This window comes from Eptatretus burgeri, chromosome 2 (assembly GCF_056783735.1).
Source record: "Eptatretus burgeri isolate ZD-2024b chromosome 2, Ebu_testis_v1, whole genome shotgun sequence".
Classification (NCBI taxonomy): domain Eukaryota; kingdom Metazoa; phylum Chordata; class Myxini; order Myxiniformes; family Myxinidae; genus Eptatretus; species Eptatretus burgeri.
In genome coordinates this window covers 24,734,436-24,750,872 of record NC_140962.1, presented here as the reverse complement: position 1 = coordinate 24,750,872, position 16,437 = coordinate 24,734,436, and the positions used below count along the sequence as shown (strand labels likewise).

Genomic DNA, 16,437 nt, shown 5'->3' with positions numbered 1-16,437 from the left:
TTACATCATGAGTGGGGATATAATAAGATGCGAGATGGCAGGAGGCTGCCATCTAAGAACAAGTTGAGACAGCCACAGGGAGATGGTTCCAAAGGTACGAGAAAAAAACAAACAAGAACATAACATCCGTAAATGAACCCCTAATCAATCGCTGAACAGGTGTGATGTTCATGCATGGTTGATCTACCTTTCCTCCACCAGGCTGGTGCCGAATGTTAACAGTGGACATCACTTTTGGTTTGATGTTGGTCAGGTCTGGCAGGCACATAGCCACAGGCTGTGTTGATGTCCTTGGTGTACTTGGAGATCTTGAGTTTCGAATTACTGCCACCATCTTTTTTACTGGAGTGCTCGCATTCTTCTGTGAAACCAGTGGAAGGTTCCCAGGGGTGCTGACAGATAAAGCTCTGCTGGTGCTGGATGAAGTTCTTCCTCTCCTTTCTGTAGAAAAGGTCCTCCCTGTGCTGTTGCAGATTTCTGTGAGCAAATAGATGGGTGCATCGCAAATAGGTCGGTCTTTAAGTCAACCACCTCACCAGTCAAGATTTTTTTAAAATAACTTTTAATAATGCTTTCAACAGATAAATGTAACAGCTTCAATAAGTCTGAAATTGAGATTGTTGTTTGGTGGGCCAAATTCTGATTTTTTTTTTTAAGGTGTCATATTTCATTATTACATAGTGGTCACAGCAAATCGTCTAATACGTTCCTCTTGATAAATGTCCAATATAAGATTTCCAAGACAGCCATTATGAGCTGGCACCTTGGCCAAACTCGAAATTTCTGCTGTTTCATTGCCGAACATGAGCCTAAGACTGATAGCGCTGTCCTTTCAAATGCAAGATAACAGATTAATTAACAGATTCATTAAATGCCAGATAACAAGGGTTGCAGACAAACAATCTACAAACTATGAAAAGCATAATATAAAGAGTTTATATTATTCAATCTCAAATAAATTTTTTTTAATGGAAACTATTCAAATGTTGTTGAATTTTTGACCGACACACACACACACACACACACACACACACACACACACACACACACACACACACACACACACACACACACACACACACACACACACACACACACACACACACACACAATGGGGTGGTTGGGATTATACATTTTTAAAGAAGAAGCCACTTCCAAGAAAAAGTAAACTACATCTACTCCACTAATTTGAGCATTAAGCAAGAGCAAACCCAGTCTCAGGTGACGTTTCACCAACTTCACAACCGGCTTCCTCAGGCCAATAGACCCTGAGCCTCGGCACGTGTCCGGTTTTTATTCCGATACGACCGCTCATTTCCGGTCACATAATGATGCTCAAGATCAAATGGAGGAGTGACTTTTTTTTTTGTTTTATTTTGCAAACCTCAAGCAAAATAAACGTCAAATGACATCATTGATGGGCTGCTCTGCTCTTGTTTTGTTTTTATTTGCACGTGATCTGGTGTTGTATGTGTGTGGGTGAGCATGTGCATGCGCTTGTTGTTGGTTTTGTGTTTCCAGGGCACGAACATGGCTAGTTTCGTGTCCAGGTAGGACATGATGAGTTGTGGGTTGTATGGTTGTTGGGGTTATAGTGGGGTGTTGGACACATGGGAATGTGGTGTTTGAGATCCGAGGGTTGTTGTTTGTTGCTCACCTTATCCAGCTGTTTGCACCATCCAGTTTTCACCATTTGCATCAGAGGTGTGTATTCTGTGGGTATGTCCACCATCTCCCCAGAGAAACCAACCTCTTAGTTCTTCAGTCTCTCCAGTTAGGCCACCCTCTCGGCTCTTCATGTGCCATGCTTCCAGTATCAACCATTGCTGTTTGTTGGATGTTCTGTCTCGGACACCAGTCCCAAAGTCAAATTTGTGGCCAGATTGCAGGCAATGGCATGCTATGGCTCACTGGGTCACCTTTCCAAGCCTATCACCTCTATCATGTTCATCCAGCCTTTGTTATAAATTTCTTCCAGTTTCACCAATGCAGAATTGGTCACAGTCACTGCATGCGAATAATAAACGACTCCAGATTTATCACCAGTTGATATCGTGTCCTTTAGTTTTGAAATCACATTAGGGATGGTGCGTAGATGCTTGTAGGCAACACCAATCCATGCACTGCATACTATCCTGCCAATCCTTTCGGAAAGGCCCGGGTAGTATGGCACTACACAGTGCCTAAGCATGTCTGGCTCCTTCCGTTCTGTCCATTTTGGTTCTTCCAAGGTGGGGAGTATCCCTTTGCTGTCCCCATTTTTGAGCAGCACTCCTCTAACTAATCTGATTTCTTTGATGGCATTGGCTTTGGAAGATGACACAGTCCATTCCTGAGTTGCCAAGGGTGATTGCTACACTGCATTTGTGGGTGATTGGGTTGCTGCAGTTAAAATTCAGTAATCTGCTGGTGTGGGTTGGTTTCCTGTAACCTGAAGTCTTTAGGGAGTCGCCATGCTTACGGTGAATCTCCACATCCAAAAAGGCCAATTTGTTTTCTTTTTTCAATTTCAACTGTGAAGTTAATGCTGGGGAATTCCTGGCCAAGTTGCCCCAGAAGGTGGTCAGCCATGTTTGCTTGCACAATTGTGAAGGTGTCATCCACGTACCCGTTCCATTATCATGGGAGCCAATTCTCATAAGACTCAAATATCTTTTGTTCAAGTTCCTCAATCACCAAATTATGACCATATTATCACCATCACCAAAGCTCTTGGTTGCTGCTCAAATTAATGAAGTAGATCTGGTCTATGATTGTTTGGAAGCACCTTCTTCTTCTTTGAAAAAAATAGTATATATATATATATATATATATATATATATATATATATATATATATATATATATATATAAATATATTGTTACGGCTGTGGAAATTCGCAAATCACCATTCAGGTCCCGTACGTGAGATAACTCAAAGTACATGTGTAGTTAGCCCCAAACCCGTTGTTTAGAGGGAATTTATGTGATTCATTCGGGCTGCGACAGTTTAAGTTAGGCGTTTTTCTGTTCTATCTTTATTTTGAATCAACCGCCATAACCATCAAACCACCACCGATAAACCCTCCACCACCCTCACCTCTCTCCTTCTACGGCCATTCCCGCATCACCTGTGAACACTGAGCGTCGGGCTGTCTTGGGCTCATTCAAGCGATACGCACCGAGCCGCGAGTGCAAATAGCAGCCTTTCCGAGGGAAAATTCGGATCAAGAATGCAACACGCCCACTTCTGATCCGTCCAATCAGCAAGCATGGAGCGGCTTGGCCCCGCCTCCAGGACGTCCGTGTGAAATCGAAATATGTAAACTCTAGGATCAGTGGAGGTTCACACCCACTTTTCCTGCGTCCACTGGTCGAACGTGGCTCCGCCCCCGAGCTCATCCTGATCTGGAAATTTGTATATGGGTTCTCCTGCCGGCCTATAAAGCGCCGAGCGCAAGGCGAATCTTGGCAGAGTCAGTTTGGAAGAGCAGAGTGTGGCAGCAGTCGAGTCGGGAGGCGAAGGCGTCGTGTTGGGTTCTTCAGTTGGCTGAGGAGAGTTGTGGCAAGAGGCCAAGGAGCTCAGGTCCGAGGCGAGAAGGACGGCGGTCGGCGACGAGGGCGCGGCGGGAGATCGCTCGTCGCGGGACCCCAAGCCAGCCAGCCATTCTCCCTCCCCCAGATCATCAACAATTCCCCCTTTTCCCCCGCGCTGAGATAGTGCAATCAAGGGGGCCCCGTTCCCACCCCACTCCAAAGGTCGTGCCAACGAAACCCACGAAGGAGCACGGAGTCGGGGCACAGCCACGCGGCCACGTCTGCGGCTCGTCCGCCAACGCGCCACGAGGACGCGGGTAGGACCCACCCGGTCTTGCGGTCCTGGCCGCTCCTTCAGGTCCCGCGCACATATTAGCCTACAGGCCCGTCTGCCCCCTTGTCTATGAGGGTGGCTTCTTTCCTTTGCTTTTGAGTAAATGTGTGTGGCGCCGTGTCTTGTAAAGTAGAACTGTGTAAGTGTTGCCGTGTGTACGCGTATTCGGTTGTAACTCTGCGTCGTTGTTTCTTTTGTTTTCCTGATATAGGTGCATTCTGACTGTTTGGCTGTATATGTGTGCTTTTCGTGTGTCGCATAATAAATGTGCATTGTGTGAACTGTTTTCCCGTTTCGCTTCGTCTTTTCTTAATTGACCCTCCATCCTGCTTCACGTAAAGGGTTTGTAGTGGGCTTAATACGCCCAATAATTAATCGGAACCGTCGAGGCCGACGATAACAACGCTCAGTTATCCCGATAGCACGGAATGGACCGCTTAAGCGGTTCGTGTCCGGAGTCTGCCTGCGGCGAGGTACGATCGCCCGCTCGACCATCCGCGCAGGTACTTAGGTAGATCGAATTTGGCGAGCAACCCTATCCTGCGCGGGTGGGAAATTGGCACGGTCGTGGTGGGGTTAAACCCCCACCCGTGACTGGCTCCTGGCGTTGTTCCGAGAGGGTCACGGCGGAATTGTCCGTTCCAGTGGGCGAGGCAGCCGCCATTCGAGTCGAGCGGCCGATCGCACGCCCGCGGGTGCGAATTCGCAACAATATATATGTATACTGCATATATACAGTGCCTATAGAAAGTCTACACCCCCTTTTAAAATTTTCACCTTCTGTTGCCTTACAGCCTGGAATTAAATTGCATCAAATCAGACTTTTTCCACCTTTATTTGCACATCATAACCCACAACTTCCAAGTAAAAAAGCAAATTCTACAAATTTCAGAAAATTAATTAAAAATACAAAACTAGAAAATCTTGGTTGTATAAGTGTCCACCCTCCCCCCGAGTTAATATTTGGTGGAAGCACCTTTGACAGCAATTACAGCTTTGAGTCTATTGGGATAGGTCTCCACCAACTTTGTACACCTTGATTGGGTAATATTTGCCCATTCTTCTGTCCAATCTGTTCAAGCTCAGTCAAGTTGTGTGGGGAGCGTTGATGGACAGCAATCATCTAGTCATGCCACAGATTTTCGATTGGATTTAGTTTGGGGCTCTGACTCTGACTGCTCTGACTGGGCCACTCAAATACATTTATCTTTTTCTTCCTTTGCTACTCCAGTGTAGCTTTGGCTGTGTGCTTTGGGTCGTCATCATGCTGAAAGGTGAACTTCCATCACAATTTCAGCTTTCTTGCAGAGGGCAGCAGGTTTTCCTCCAGGATTTTTCTATATTTTGCTCCATCCATTTTCCCTTCTACCCTGCAAGTGCCCCAGTCACTGCTGGTGAGAAACATCCCCATAACATGATGCTGCCACAAGCATGCTTCACAGTAGGGATGGTGTTCTTGTGTGATGTGCTGTGTTGGGTTTGCACCAAATGTAACGTTTTGCATTTTGGCCAAAAGTTTAATTTTGGTTTCATTAGACCAAAAAACTTTTTGCCACATGGCTATAGAATTTCAGGAGTGGTTTTTTTGCATTCCTCAAACGGGACTCAAGGTGGGATTTTTTGAGTAATGGCTTCCTTCTTGCCTTCTACCATACAAGACAAACTTGTGGAGTACTTCGGATATTGTTGTTACATGCACACAGTAACCAATCTTAGCCATAAAGACCTGTAGCTCTTTCAAAGTTGGCATTCACCTCTTGGTGGCCTCTCTGATCAGTCTCCTCCTTGCTTGGTCATCCAGTTTGGAGGGACGGCCTGATCTCGGAAGGGTCTTGTTGGTACAATGTGCCTTCCATTTCAATGTGATTGTCTTGACTGTGCTCCAAGTGATATTCAAGGCTTTTGAAATATTTTTATACCCATTCCCTGATCTGTGCCTTTCCACAACTTTATCCCAGAGATCTTTTCAAAGCTCCTTGGTTCTCATGGTTGAGTCTTTCCTGTGAAATGCTCCACCCAGCAGAGGAAACCTACAAGAACAGCTCATTTTATTATGAAATAATCAGAATCACTCAGATTTAACACAGATGTAGGCCAATTAACTTGGTGTGTGAATTTGAAGGTGATTGGTTACACCTGAGCTAATTTACAATGGCTATTGTAAGGGGGTGGGGGGGGAGGGGTGGACACTTATCCAACCAAGATATGTTAGTTTTGTATTTTCAATTAATTTTCTGAAATTTTTAGAATTTACCTTTCACTTGGAAGCTGTGGGATACGATGTGTAAATAAAGGTGGAAAAAGTCTGATTTAATGCAATTTAATTCCAGGCTCGAAGGCAACAAAAGGTGAAAATTTTTAAAGGGTGTGTAGACTTTTCATGGGCACTGTAAATATGTGATTATTTAAATTGTCCGACGTGGACAAAAGCCATCACAATGATACCATACCAATACAACGGTGATGATACCATCACACTAACATCATGAATGTAAACCAAGAAGGGCCACTAGCAGTGCAAAAATGTTCATCAAATGCTGTCACCAGGCAGATGAAAAGTGAAGCCGACTGACCAGTTTCACCCTTATTGCAGCACGTCATGCAACACCGCTGTTTCATCCACTTTATGACAGTGTCGCCTCTCGGCATTATATACTGGTTAATGATACACCTCTAACTGTGATTGGTGAGGCCAGAACGTATTTGCAATGCACAAGTGTCATCTGCCACATAGACACATTGTGCCACCCACCAATCACAACCACAAAGCATCACCATTGCTTTTTAAGCAGTTGGGAGATAGGATATATACTAGCCTTTCTGGTTTTGCAGTCATGAAGTTGTCATGATGGTATCATTGCGGCGTTTATTCAAGTCAGAGAATTTCAATAATCACATTCTTACAGGTTCTGACTCATATACATATATATATATATATATATATATATATATATATATATATATATATATATATATATATATATATATATATATATACATTCTTTCGATACCATCCATCTTTCAGTACCTTGATGTCATAATTCAGTAGAGTGTGGACAATAAGCGTATGCTCTTATTTTTAGATTTAGTGGAACTCATATACGCTTATTTTACATACGCGCTGATATTCCAAATGCCTGACGTATTCACTTATTTTTCCATAAGTGCTTATTACCTCTGCCACCTAAGGTGGAAGGAGGTGATGTTTTCATCCCTGGTTGTCTCTTCGTTTGTTTGTTATTTGCCGGAATCCTTCGGATTGAAGTCGTCGGGTTTGTCCGCTTTCCCGTCTCAAATCCCGGTGGACCGCGTCAAAGTGGTCATGGCGACCGACTGATATGTTCGTCCCGGGCTGGATCAGATGTATGTCCACCACGATACTGTGCCAAGTTGGACCGTTGAGCGAGTAGATTTGCTGTGCTTATTCGGTGTCATTTGTCTTTTCTCGCATAATGACCGAATGTCGTTAGGCATATGACACGGCCTTGCTATAGGTGCTAAACATCCAATCCAACTTCTGCTTTAACGGATGTGTACAATTGCAATTGTGATCAGAAACACCCAAATTCACTTGGAGACCAAGTGCTTATAAATTGTAGTTGGGAGAACACGGGGTAGGAATCAAAGAAGAAGCAAACATAAGATAATCACAAATGAGAATTGAAGATAATCACACATAATCACCCCTTGTCCCCCTACCGGATACACCCACCACAAATTAAACAAACGAACAGGAGCCTTAATTATATAAGCTCTTTCGGCCTCTTTCATATCACGGAAGAGAGACAAGGGAGTAAGTCAGACAAGACAGAAGATGCCCCGGGTGTGCCCGCAGCACACAGCTTGACCCCTGGAGAAGACACGAGCAGGCAAGACACAAGTCGTTCCACATATTGACCCTGGTACCAAGGGAAGAGGGTGTGGCTCGCTGGGTGGGATGGTGGCAGAGATCACAACAACAAAGGCGGTCGGTTGAGGGAGAAACCCCATAGCAACTCACGTACGGGCTCTTCAGCGGAGTTTCCAGGCATCTGCTGCCCCTCATGCAGATTACACCTGCTTTTTAAAAATAATTGTTGCACCCACCTGCTCTGATGATGCACTTAACCCATCCCCTCTCAGCTGCTATTGGTTTGGGGCCCAGTTTTATGGGTGGGGACACCACCCATCCACCTGTCACTCAGATGGTCCTCCTCCATTTTGGTCGGGATCGCAGCATGGCTTTTGCCCCCAAAACTTGTGCCTGATGGTCTGTCAGATTGTTTGAAAGCAGATAAAAGACAGATTACAAAGGTAAGAACATTCAAAATAGGTTTCCAGTGATGTTGGTTTTAGACACAAACAATTGGGTGGGTAGATGACATCTTTCCAGACATAAAACGATGCATTACTTCACACTTATTCTAATACATTCAATATGGGAGATAACTATGCTTTCCTATGCAAAGTTAGCCCCCAGAAGTCATTTCCACAACAATATTGTGAATAGTACAAAGACCAGAACAACTGCAGAATCACAACCTTCATGGTGACGAAAGGATCTTCTTTTCTTCATCGCCCGATTGAAAGTCTTTTGTGAGAATGTATTTTTGTGGAAACCAGCCATTGAAGGTAAGAGTTACCTGGGGCAGATGGATATCTCGTCGCAGGTATGAATGCTCTTTTATCTTTGGCTTCCACTCTGATACCTAGAGGATATATGGAGTTAGGTATTTAATATTGACAACAGACAAGATGCTGGAATCAAGGTTTGAGCAGCCAACAGTTGATGCACAAATTTATGGTGGTCTCACCTGGGGGACGATGAGGAGTTGGAGCTCTGGGCACGAAAGAAGCCACAAGACGTCTCATGGGACTCCGTGAGCGAGCCTGTAACAAAAACGATCGATGTAACGTGACATTTTCACTTCCTTCTTCAGAAAAAAATCGTTTGACATAACGAATGCAAATCTTGAGTTGGGCCAAAATAAAAAAAATAAAAAATGTTGAGTTTCCGGTCATTACCTACCTAGAAACCGACCTAGTAGATTGGACTACCCCAATAATTCTTGCCAACCCCCAATTTTGTTTGTTGTTTTTTGCGAGGGTCGACTTCCAGGTGGCCATTTTTTGTCTGCGGTACATGGCATTACTCTGTGCCATTGTCGACTGCTGTGGTCTCAACATAGAAAATCAGCAGCTGTTTATTTCAGTAAAGGGGTCAGAAAGTTTTTTTCGACATTTTAAAAACATTGCACAACCCACCTGGGACACATCGATGGTGTCTTGTTCATAGTCAGAAAATGGACCCTGGGTAGACATTCCCGACTTTGACAGAAGTCATGGCGGCCGTGCAGACATTTGGTGTTCGTTTTTTTCACTTAAAGTGCCGATGTGGTCACCAAGACACACAAGATGTCAGACCCATAAGGTCTGCATTTGACATACTTATGTCTGCACAAAAAAATGCCGACCACCAAAAAAAAAACTAAAAGGTGTGTTGTGATGAAGAAGAAGAGGATGAAGAAAAAGAAGCTTATTGTGAACATCGGTCTAAAATCAAAAACAAAGCATAAATTAATATTTCAAAATACAGAACTGAATTTCTTGAAAATTATTTTAAGACAGTTTTGTTACAAAGTAAGAAAAAAATGCAGGATCTTATCATTATCTCAGTTTTGTGTGTGCCTTAAATCGACAGTCCTGTACTTTCTTGGGGTGTGGGGTGGGGGGGGGCTGTTTATACCCTGCAAACAGTTTACACATTTAATTTTATTCCAGAAAATACCACCTGTCACTTTGCTGACAGGAATGCAGAGGAAGGAGAGGATGGGGGATCGGGGGAAGTGGAGATGTGATGGGAAAGGGGAGGGGGGGAGAAAAGAGGGGGGTGTATAACAATTATTATGTTGCTGGATTATCCAGATTAACTTTCAAGTGCATTAGTTGGGGGTGGTGGGAGTCGGGTTAAAGTTTCTTATTTTGAGTAGTATATACTTCATGGATGCCCCCAAAGGGCGTAATCTAGGATTTTTATCAACTGGAAAGGATCCAATATCTGAATATGCAAGATTTTCAGGGATGAGGAATGGGGGATTCGTATTCTTCATTTCCTTCAAATGTTCTGTTGAGCCATGTTAATGATATGCTGTCTTTATCACTGCTGAGACCAGCTTCAACGTGTAAGGAAATCTTGTAGAGATACTAAATTGGTGTCATTTAATCCTATGACTTGTGCACACAATACTGTTTTTACCCCTAATTTGGTATCTCATGATGGACATGTTAAAGTTCATGATTCTATACATTTCCAACTATCAACATACACATACTGGTTGGAAAGACGTAGAATCTGAAATACTGTTCTGCTTCCATTTAAACACGTCCAAAAAAAATTAAAATCCCTACCTTCCTACTCCATTCATTGAGCAGCATGTTACCAGCAACATTTTTTTTTGGGGGGGGGGGCTTTCATATCGTGACAGATTGGTATTATGTTGCAGGCAGTTTCTCGACATATTTGTTACATGCAGAAACTGTCTAACTTGGCATGTTTGTGTTTTAATTTAAAGAAAAAAAATTCAAAACATAAATAAATAAATAGACTCATGGCATTTCTACATTTGAAGTTTTTTTTTTTATCACATTCATTTCTCATAACTCTTTATATAATATAATCCTCGCACATTACCCGAAGGATGATTGCGCCACCACCCTACACACACACACACACACACACACACACACACACACACACACACACACACACACACACACACACACACACACACACACACACACACACACACACACACACACACACACACACATACACACACGCACACCTGTGACCAGTTACTTTTTGGCTGACATGTGCACCACTACTTATTCTTTTCCTTTAATATTCATAATAGAATGAGGCACATGTATTGTATAACATGCATTACATATTGATCAGAGCGACAAATATTGATGATTGCACATGAATGAAATAAGACAATCGATCAAACACTCACACCCTACTTTATTGGAGTTATTACATTTACAGGCAACAATATTTAGTTATTTCAGTGTGGTTTTGAGGCCACAAAGATGTGCTGTTCATCTGACTTCTGATATGTGGCCGATGGATCAAAGCATAAAGTAATTCATACAGAAAAAGTATCAAATATGGCTTTTGGACATGTATAACAGCATTTTAGACATCTGAATACAGTAGTGTAGTACACAGGAAGTGGTCTCTTTTTAATGTTTGGCTTGACAAAGTTTGTCTGGGAATCTCCACTATTTAACAAACTCCATTTTCATCACTTTGCTGTAAATGTGCCCATACAGCATGCTCAAAACACATTTTACTTTATTGGAGGTTTTAGGATTTGGGTTTCAGCTTCCACTCCTCTACCCTCAAACCCATCCAGGAGCAACTCAGTGAGCCTTATAGAAAACTTTCTGCAAAAATTCACTTCTCTTCGACTGACGGTTAAAGAAAGGGAGAAATAAAGGGTAAAAGAGATAAAATAAAAGAAAGCAGAAATTATAATGAATGAGGAGAAATGTGAAAAAGTAGAAATATATTGAATTTGAGTTGAGAGTCAGAAAGTGGAGCCTTACAAATAGACCGATGAAACTTCAGACCTGTACAGAGTATATAAATATGGCATTGGTAATGTTGAAATTGTGGGTGGAAACAAGCAAACTGTTCAACCAATGGGTGAAACTCACATGCACGCACACACAAACGGACGGACACACACATGGCTCCTTTTACCATGGAGTGGTAGTCCATCTTGAGGGATGATACGGGGAAAAAATTGGCTGCCCATTCAATTGTCTCCACAAAGATACACTAATGAACTATTTTCGAGTGAAGTCACAAGCATTTAAAAGGCATATCTTTTCTTCTCGAGAGTTTTCTGAACAACCAAGATTTAAAAAGATGCCAGAATACATCGTTAAAGTACCACATTGGGAGATCGCTAAAACGCCAATTTGAACTTCTTCTTCTTCTTCTTCTTCTTCTTCTTCTTCTTCTTCTTCTTCTTCTTCTTCTTCTTCTTCTTCTTCTTCTTCTTCTTCTTCTTCTTCTTCTTCTTCTTCTTCTTCTTCTTCTTCTTCTTCTTCTTCTTCCCCTCTCAAAACAATGTGAAATTGTAGCCCAACCTACCTCAATAGCTGCTGAAGCAATAATGGTGATTCCAACGTGAGGAAGTTCCTTTGCCTCTGGGCTAGTGCATGCAACCCAAAATTAAAAAAATATGTAAAACATTAATCGTTTTATTAGGAAAAGAAATCAAATGTAAATGTGGACTCGTGGGAGGGGGGAAGATGGACAGTACCATTCCAAAAGCGATACGTTTCCAAACAATCACCCAAATCAACTGAAACAAGAATTAAAACAATTTAATAACATAGATGGATTTAATGCATTCCAAAATAACAACATATAAAATATTAAACATTTTATTACTTAAAAAAAATAAATCGCAGAAACAAGAAAAACGAGAGTAATTCGACTGCACACAGTTGACGGGTATGCCTCCGCTCTCCCGCACAAACACTTGAGTATTGACATATTTGACCCTTGACCTTTATCATATCTGGCCCAAAATCTAATCAGTTAATTGCCCTGTCTAACTTTACCTTTGTACCAAGTTTGATGAAATTCTGTCCAATATTTCTTGAGTTAGGGTGTAAACAGTAAAATTGCAGAGTTTGACCTTTGACCTTTATAACATCTGGGCCAAAATCTAATCACTTAATTGCCCTGTCTTGCTTTACCTTTTTAAAAAGTTTGATGAAATTCTACAATTTGCTTCTTGAGTTATCGTGTAAACGAAAATACGGATGGACGGACGGACGGATGGACACATTAAAAATGTAAAAACAGGGGATGAAATCTCAAGAAAACCTTCCATACAAGGTAGGAATAACACCACATTAGGATACCACAATACGACACAATAATCCTCAAGGATTACAATCATGGCATCTCTTGTCATTTTACATTTGTTGTGGGATTGTGATGAATGAGGAGAAGAATAACAACGAAAAATCACCACATTACGATGCCACAATACTACACCACATTCTTATTTTTGACCACTCTTCAAACTTATGGTGTTTTCAAAGGCAAGGATAATATTGTCGTGTCCAGAGGGTTTATTCCCTACATGGACGGATGGCCTAACAGTTCTCCCTTGGAGGCCCACAGCCGAGACTCTCGGATATTAATGCGTGCGGGAAAGAAATGGCGGTAAAGGATGGAGGCACACAGGTTGTATTCGACTCACAACAGATGCACGGACACGAGCAAATGAAATGAAATTAAATGGTTAATTTAATGACAGTCATCAAATATTTACAATGACAATAATTCAGATTATAATAATGAAAGAAAAACGTGTGGTAAACTAAATCTAAATCAAATTGAGGCGCCTCCACGCAGACTTAAATACAGGCAAGGGAACAGAATAATAAAAGAAAAATCCCTCCTTTATCCCGGCACTTAGCTGTGTGCCCAGGGATGGGCTACTCAAGCTTGAAGGTCACCAAAACCGCTTCGTCACTACGTGGGAAAAATGCACTCAAAATGGCACCCAATCACTCTCTGGGCGGAAATATGTGCAGGAGGTAATTAGAAGATGGCACTCGACGTCAGGGCTCAGGAACTGCCATGCAGCTTCCTCGTCAATCTCGTTGGCCGACACAGCTGCTCTCTTTGGTGATTATACACGAGGCTTTGAGGTCGGTCTCTCACGATCAGCCAAGAGTCGATAGCTAGCGTCTTGCTCCACCACGCGAGCTAATTCATCTCAGCGTGAATACGACAATCATGCCATCTTCTTCGTGCGTCAAAGGAAAACCAGCCGTAATGCCCTGCTATTTCAACCACCGATTCTGCCTCTCTCACGTCTATCCCGTTTCAAGCCTTTCTCTCTGATCTTGTCTCTCTTCTGCTGACCTTTTTATCTCACCCCATCAATCATCAGCGTCAGGGGCGTGACTTTACCCACCATCACCCTTGGAGGCGGGGCTTCTTGCCGACTTGGTCATGTTAGATAAACGCGATTCTTCCATTGCTCCTTTGTAATCCAAAAAACATAGGGAGGCAATTACATACTGGAGAACTTATCCTTAATCCCTGTCTAATTAACACTGCACCACCCCCGTGTGGTCACATGTAACACTTAATCTCACAGTTTCCCTCCTTAGTTTACATTGAGATGTCTCCTACGTGTCCATGGGCCAAGCAACTCAATACGATCCTATCTTTCCTATGAAATTACTCCATCTACCCCACAAACAGAAGAATATTATCAGCTCTCCCAGGCACAGCAGGATAGAGGATTTTGCAATCACTTCTCTGTGTCTGGTCATCTATCTAGGCCATAACTTTTGTACCATTTGAGCTTTTGTCATCAAAATTTCAATAAACCTTTATTGTGAGAATATGAAAGAGAAATTTTTTTGGTTAAAATGTCTAAGGGCAAAGTCAGTGACTATAAATATCCATTATTAGCCCCACCACAGTACATTAAGCAAGGCAAGTTTTTTTTTATCACTTCCATGTTTTTTTATTTATTTGCCATTTCAGATTCAGTGTGTCTGTCCAGTCCATGACATTTTTACTAATGGAGTTTTTGTCATCAAATCTTCAACAAACCTTTATTATGAGAATATGGAGAACACAAATGAATAAAATGTACAATTTTTTTTAAAACTCGTTTTCTTCAAGTTTAATTTGAGTTCAAATGTGGTTGGGCTTTGCATTTTGCAATGCTTTATGGTTTCTCAATTGTAGATATGATCTTTAATCTTTACGGCACGTGTGAATTTTATAGATATACTAGACAACCCGTGAACCCGTTGGGTTCCCATTGTGACAGCGGTTGATGAAAAAAAACATTTCAAGAAATAAAAAGATAGCTCCAGCGAACTATACCGCTGAGGTTGTTTACATTGATCAAATTCTCCCGAAGAGTGCTTGACTGAATCGGGAATGGATTTCTTAATAATTTTTTTCGTTGCCCGATTTGAACGAAATTTGACACTGTACACCGCAGGCGAATGGTGAGTAAGGTGGCCCTAAAATTTTTGCACTATCGTATACCGTTTTGGCTGTATTTCAGGAACATACATACAAGATGAGAGTTTTAGTAATATATAGATAGATAGATGAAAATATACCGGACCCTGACATTCACAGTTTCAATATTCGCAGTTCCAACATTCGTGGGTTCCACGTATTCGCTGTTGATAATTTGTGACATGCTCCGACATTCACGGGAAATTGCCCTGTGTATTCGTGGTTTTCATGGCGATTTTTTTATTTTCCCCGAGCCGCAAGTGTAACAGTTCTCAAACATATCTTCCATGAGCCATGCACAAAAGAGCTGGATTTATGTACAGTACAATACTGTACGTATGCAAAAAAAATCTTCCACGAGCCATAAGCATGACCTGCTTCCTGTACGTGCATTGTAGCTTTGCAGGATAAACATAGTTTCGTGGGATGTCTCACCATGTGCACTTGAAACATACGGTACTGTATTGTAGCTTCGCGGCATAAACACCAATCTCATCAGATTCTCTCAGCGAGGGAGCCTCGTGAGTGGCAGAGGCCAATGGGCCAACTACGTTGCTCGTGGTTGCAGCAGGTTGATCAACATCTCCAGGAGATGGCGATGGCCAGACAGAGGCCCCTGGAGTACCCGCTGAAAGTGGATGCAGCGATGCGCTGCTCCGGCACATGCTCCCATACCTGACCTCACCTCACTAGTGTAACACACCATTCCCCGCGATGCCATCACCTCAAGTTACTTTCAGAATAAAAACACGAACAGCATATATTGATTTCTCCAGTAGTGAGCAGGTCACCACCTAGACATTACACAATGGAAACATTCAGCACATCTTCGTGTAAATCACCATCTTTCTACAAACAGCACCATTTTTAAAATGCTCAGCATAATCTGCCTGCAGATAGGGAAGATGTCATGCCCTATGAGTTAAAGAATTGAAACGTTCAACATATCTGTTCATGTAATTTAGTCCATGAGCCAGACATCAAAAATGAAGTGTTGACTACCAAATTGAGGGACGACAAGCCACAATGCTTTTCAGTTACCTTATGTCTGTAGAGTATGGAATCGTGTGATGGACGCTTCTCATGCCCAGCTAAATGGTATTTTGGCGGCCATCTTTAAAAATAGCCACCACTTTTCAATGACCTTGATATATGTCAGTAAATTGGCCATATCTCCACAATGGCTTAACATAAACACATGATGTCACATTCATATGATTCAGTATAGAATTCTGCATCTTTTGGTGTGTATTTTGTTCAGTAATGTTAATTACTTTTTTATTTATGAACACAAATGTTGTGAAAAAGTTACGTTTTTTATCATTTTTTCCACATTTTTTTCACCTATAATCACCATATATACATCAAAGTTGACTTATTTCAGGGTATTTATGCATGAGTTGGATATTAAACAGTAATATTCGTGATTTAGAGTCCTAATTATACCATTGTTTCACTTTATATACCTATGAATTGAATCAAATATAACGGCCAATTGCAGTGTTAGTCATTACGTTTGTCCA

General features: G+C 42.0%; 1 protein-coding gene across 2 annotated transcripts in view; it reads right to left on the bottom strand.

Moving 5' to 3' along the window:
• Positions 1 to 16,437, bottom strand: part of LOC147031632 (uncharacterized) — a 99,433-nt gene that overhangs the window by 48,703 nt on the left and 34,293 nt on the right. For both annotated transcript variants that reach the window (XM_085866082.1, XM_085866073.1), the window contains exons 7-9: positions 8,643 to 8,718; positions 8,472 to 8,537; positions 188 to 477 (exon numbers count right to left, since the gene is read on the bottom strand). In XM_085866082.1, the coding sequence (XP_085722208.1) occupies positions 188 to 477; positions 8,472 to 8,537; positions 8,643 to 8,718 (432 nt within the window). The remainder of the gene's footprint in view (positions 1 to 187; positions 478 to 8,471; positions 8,538 to 8,642; positions 8,719 to 16,437) is intronic.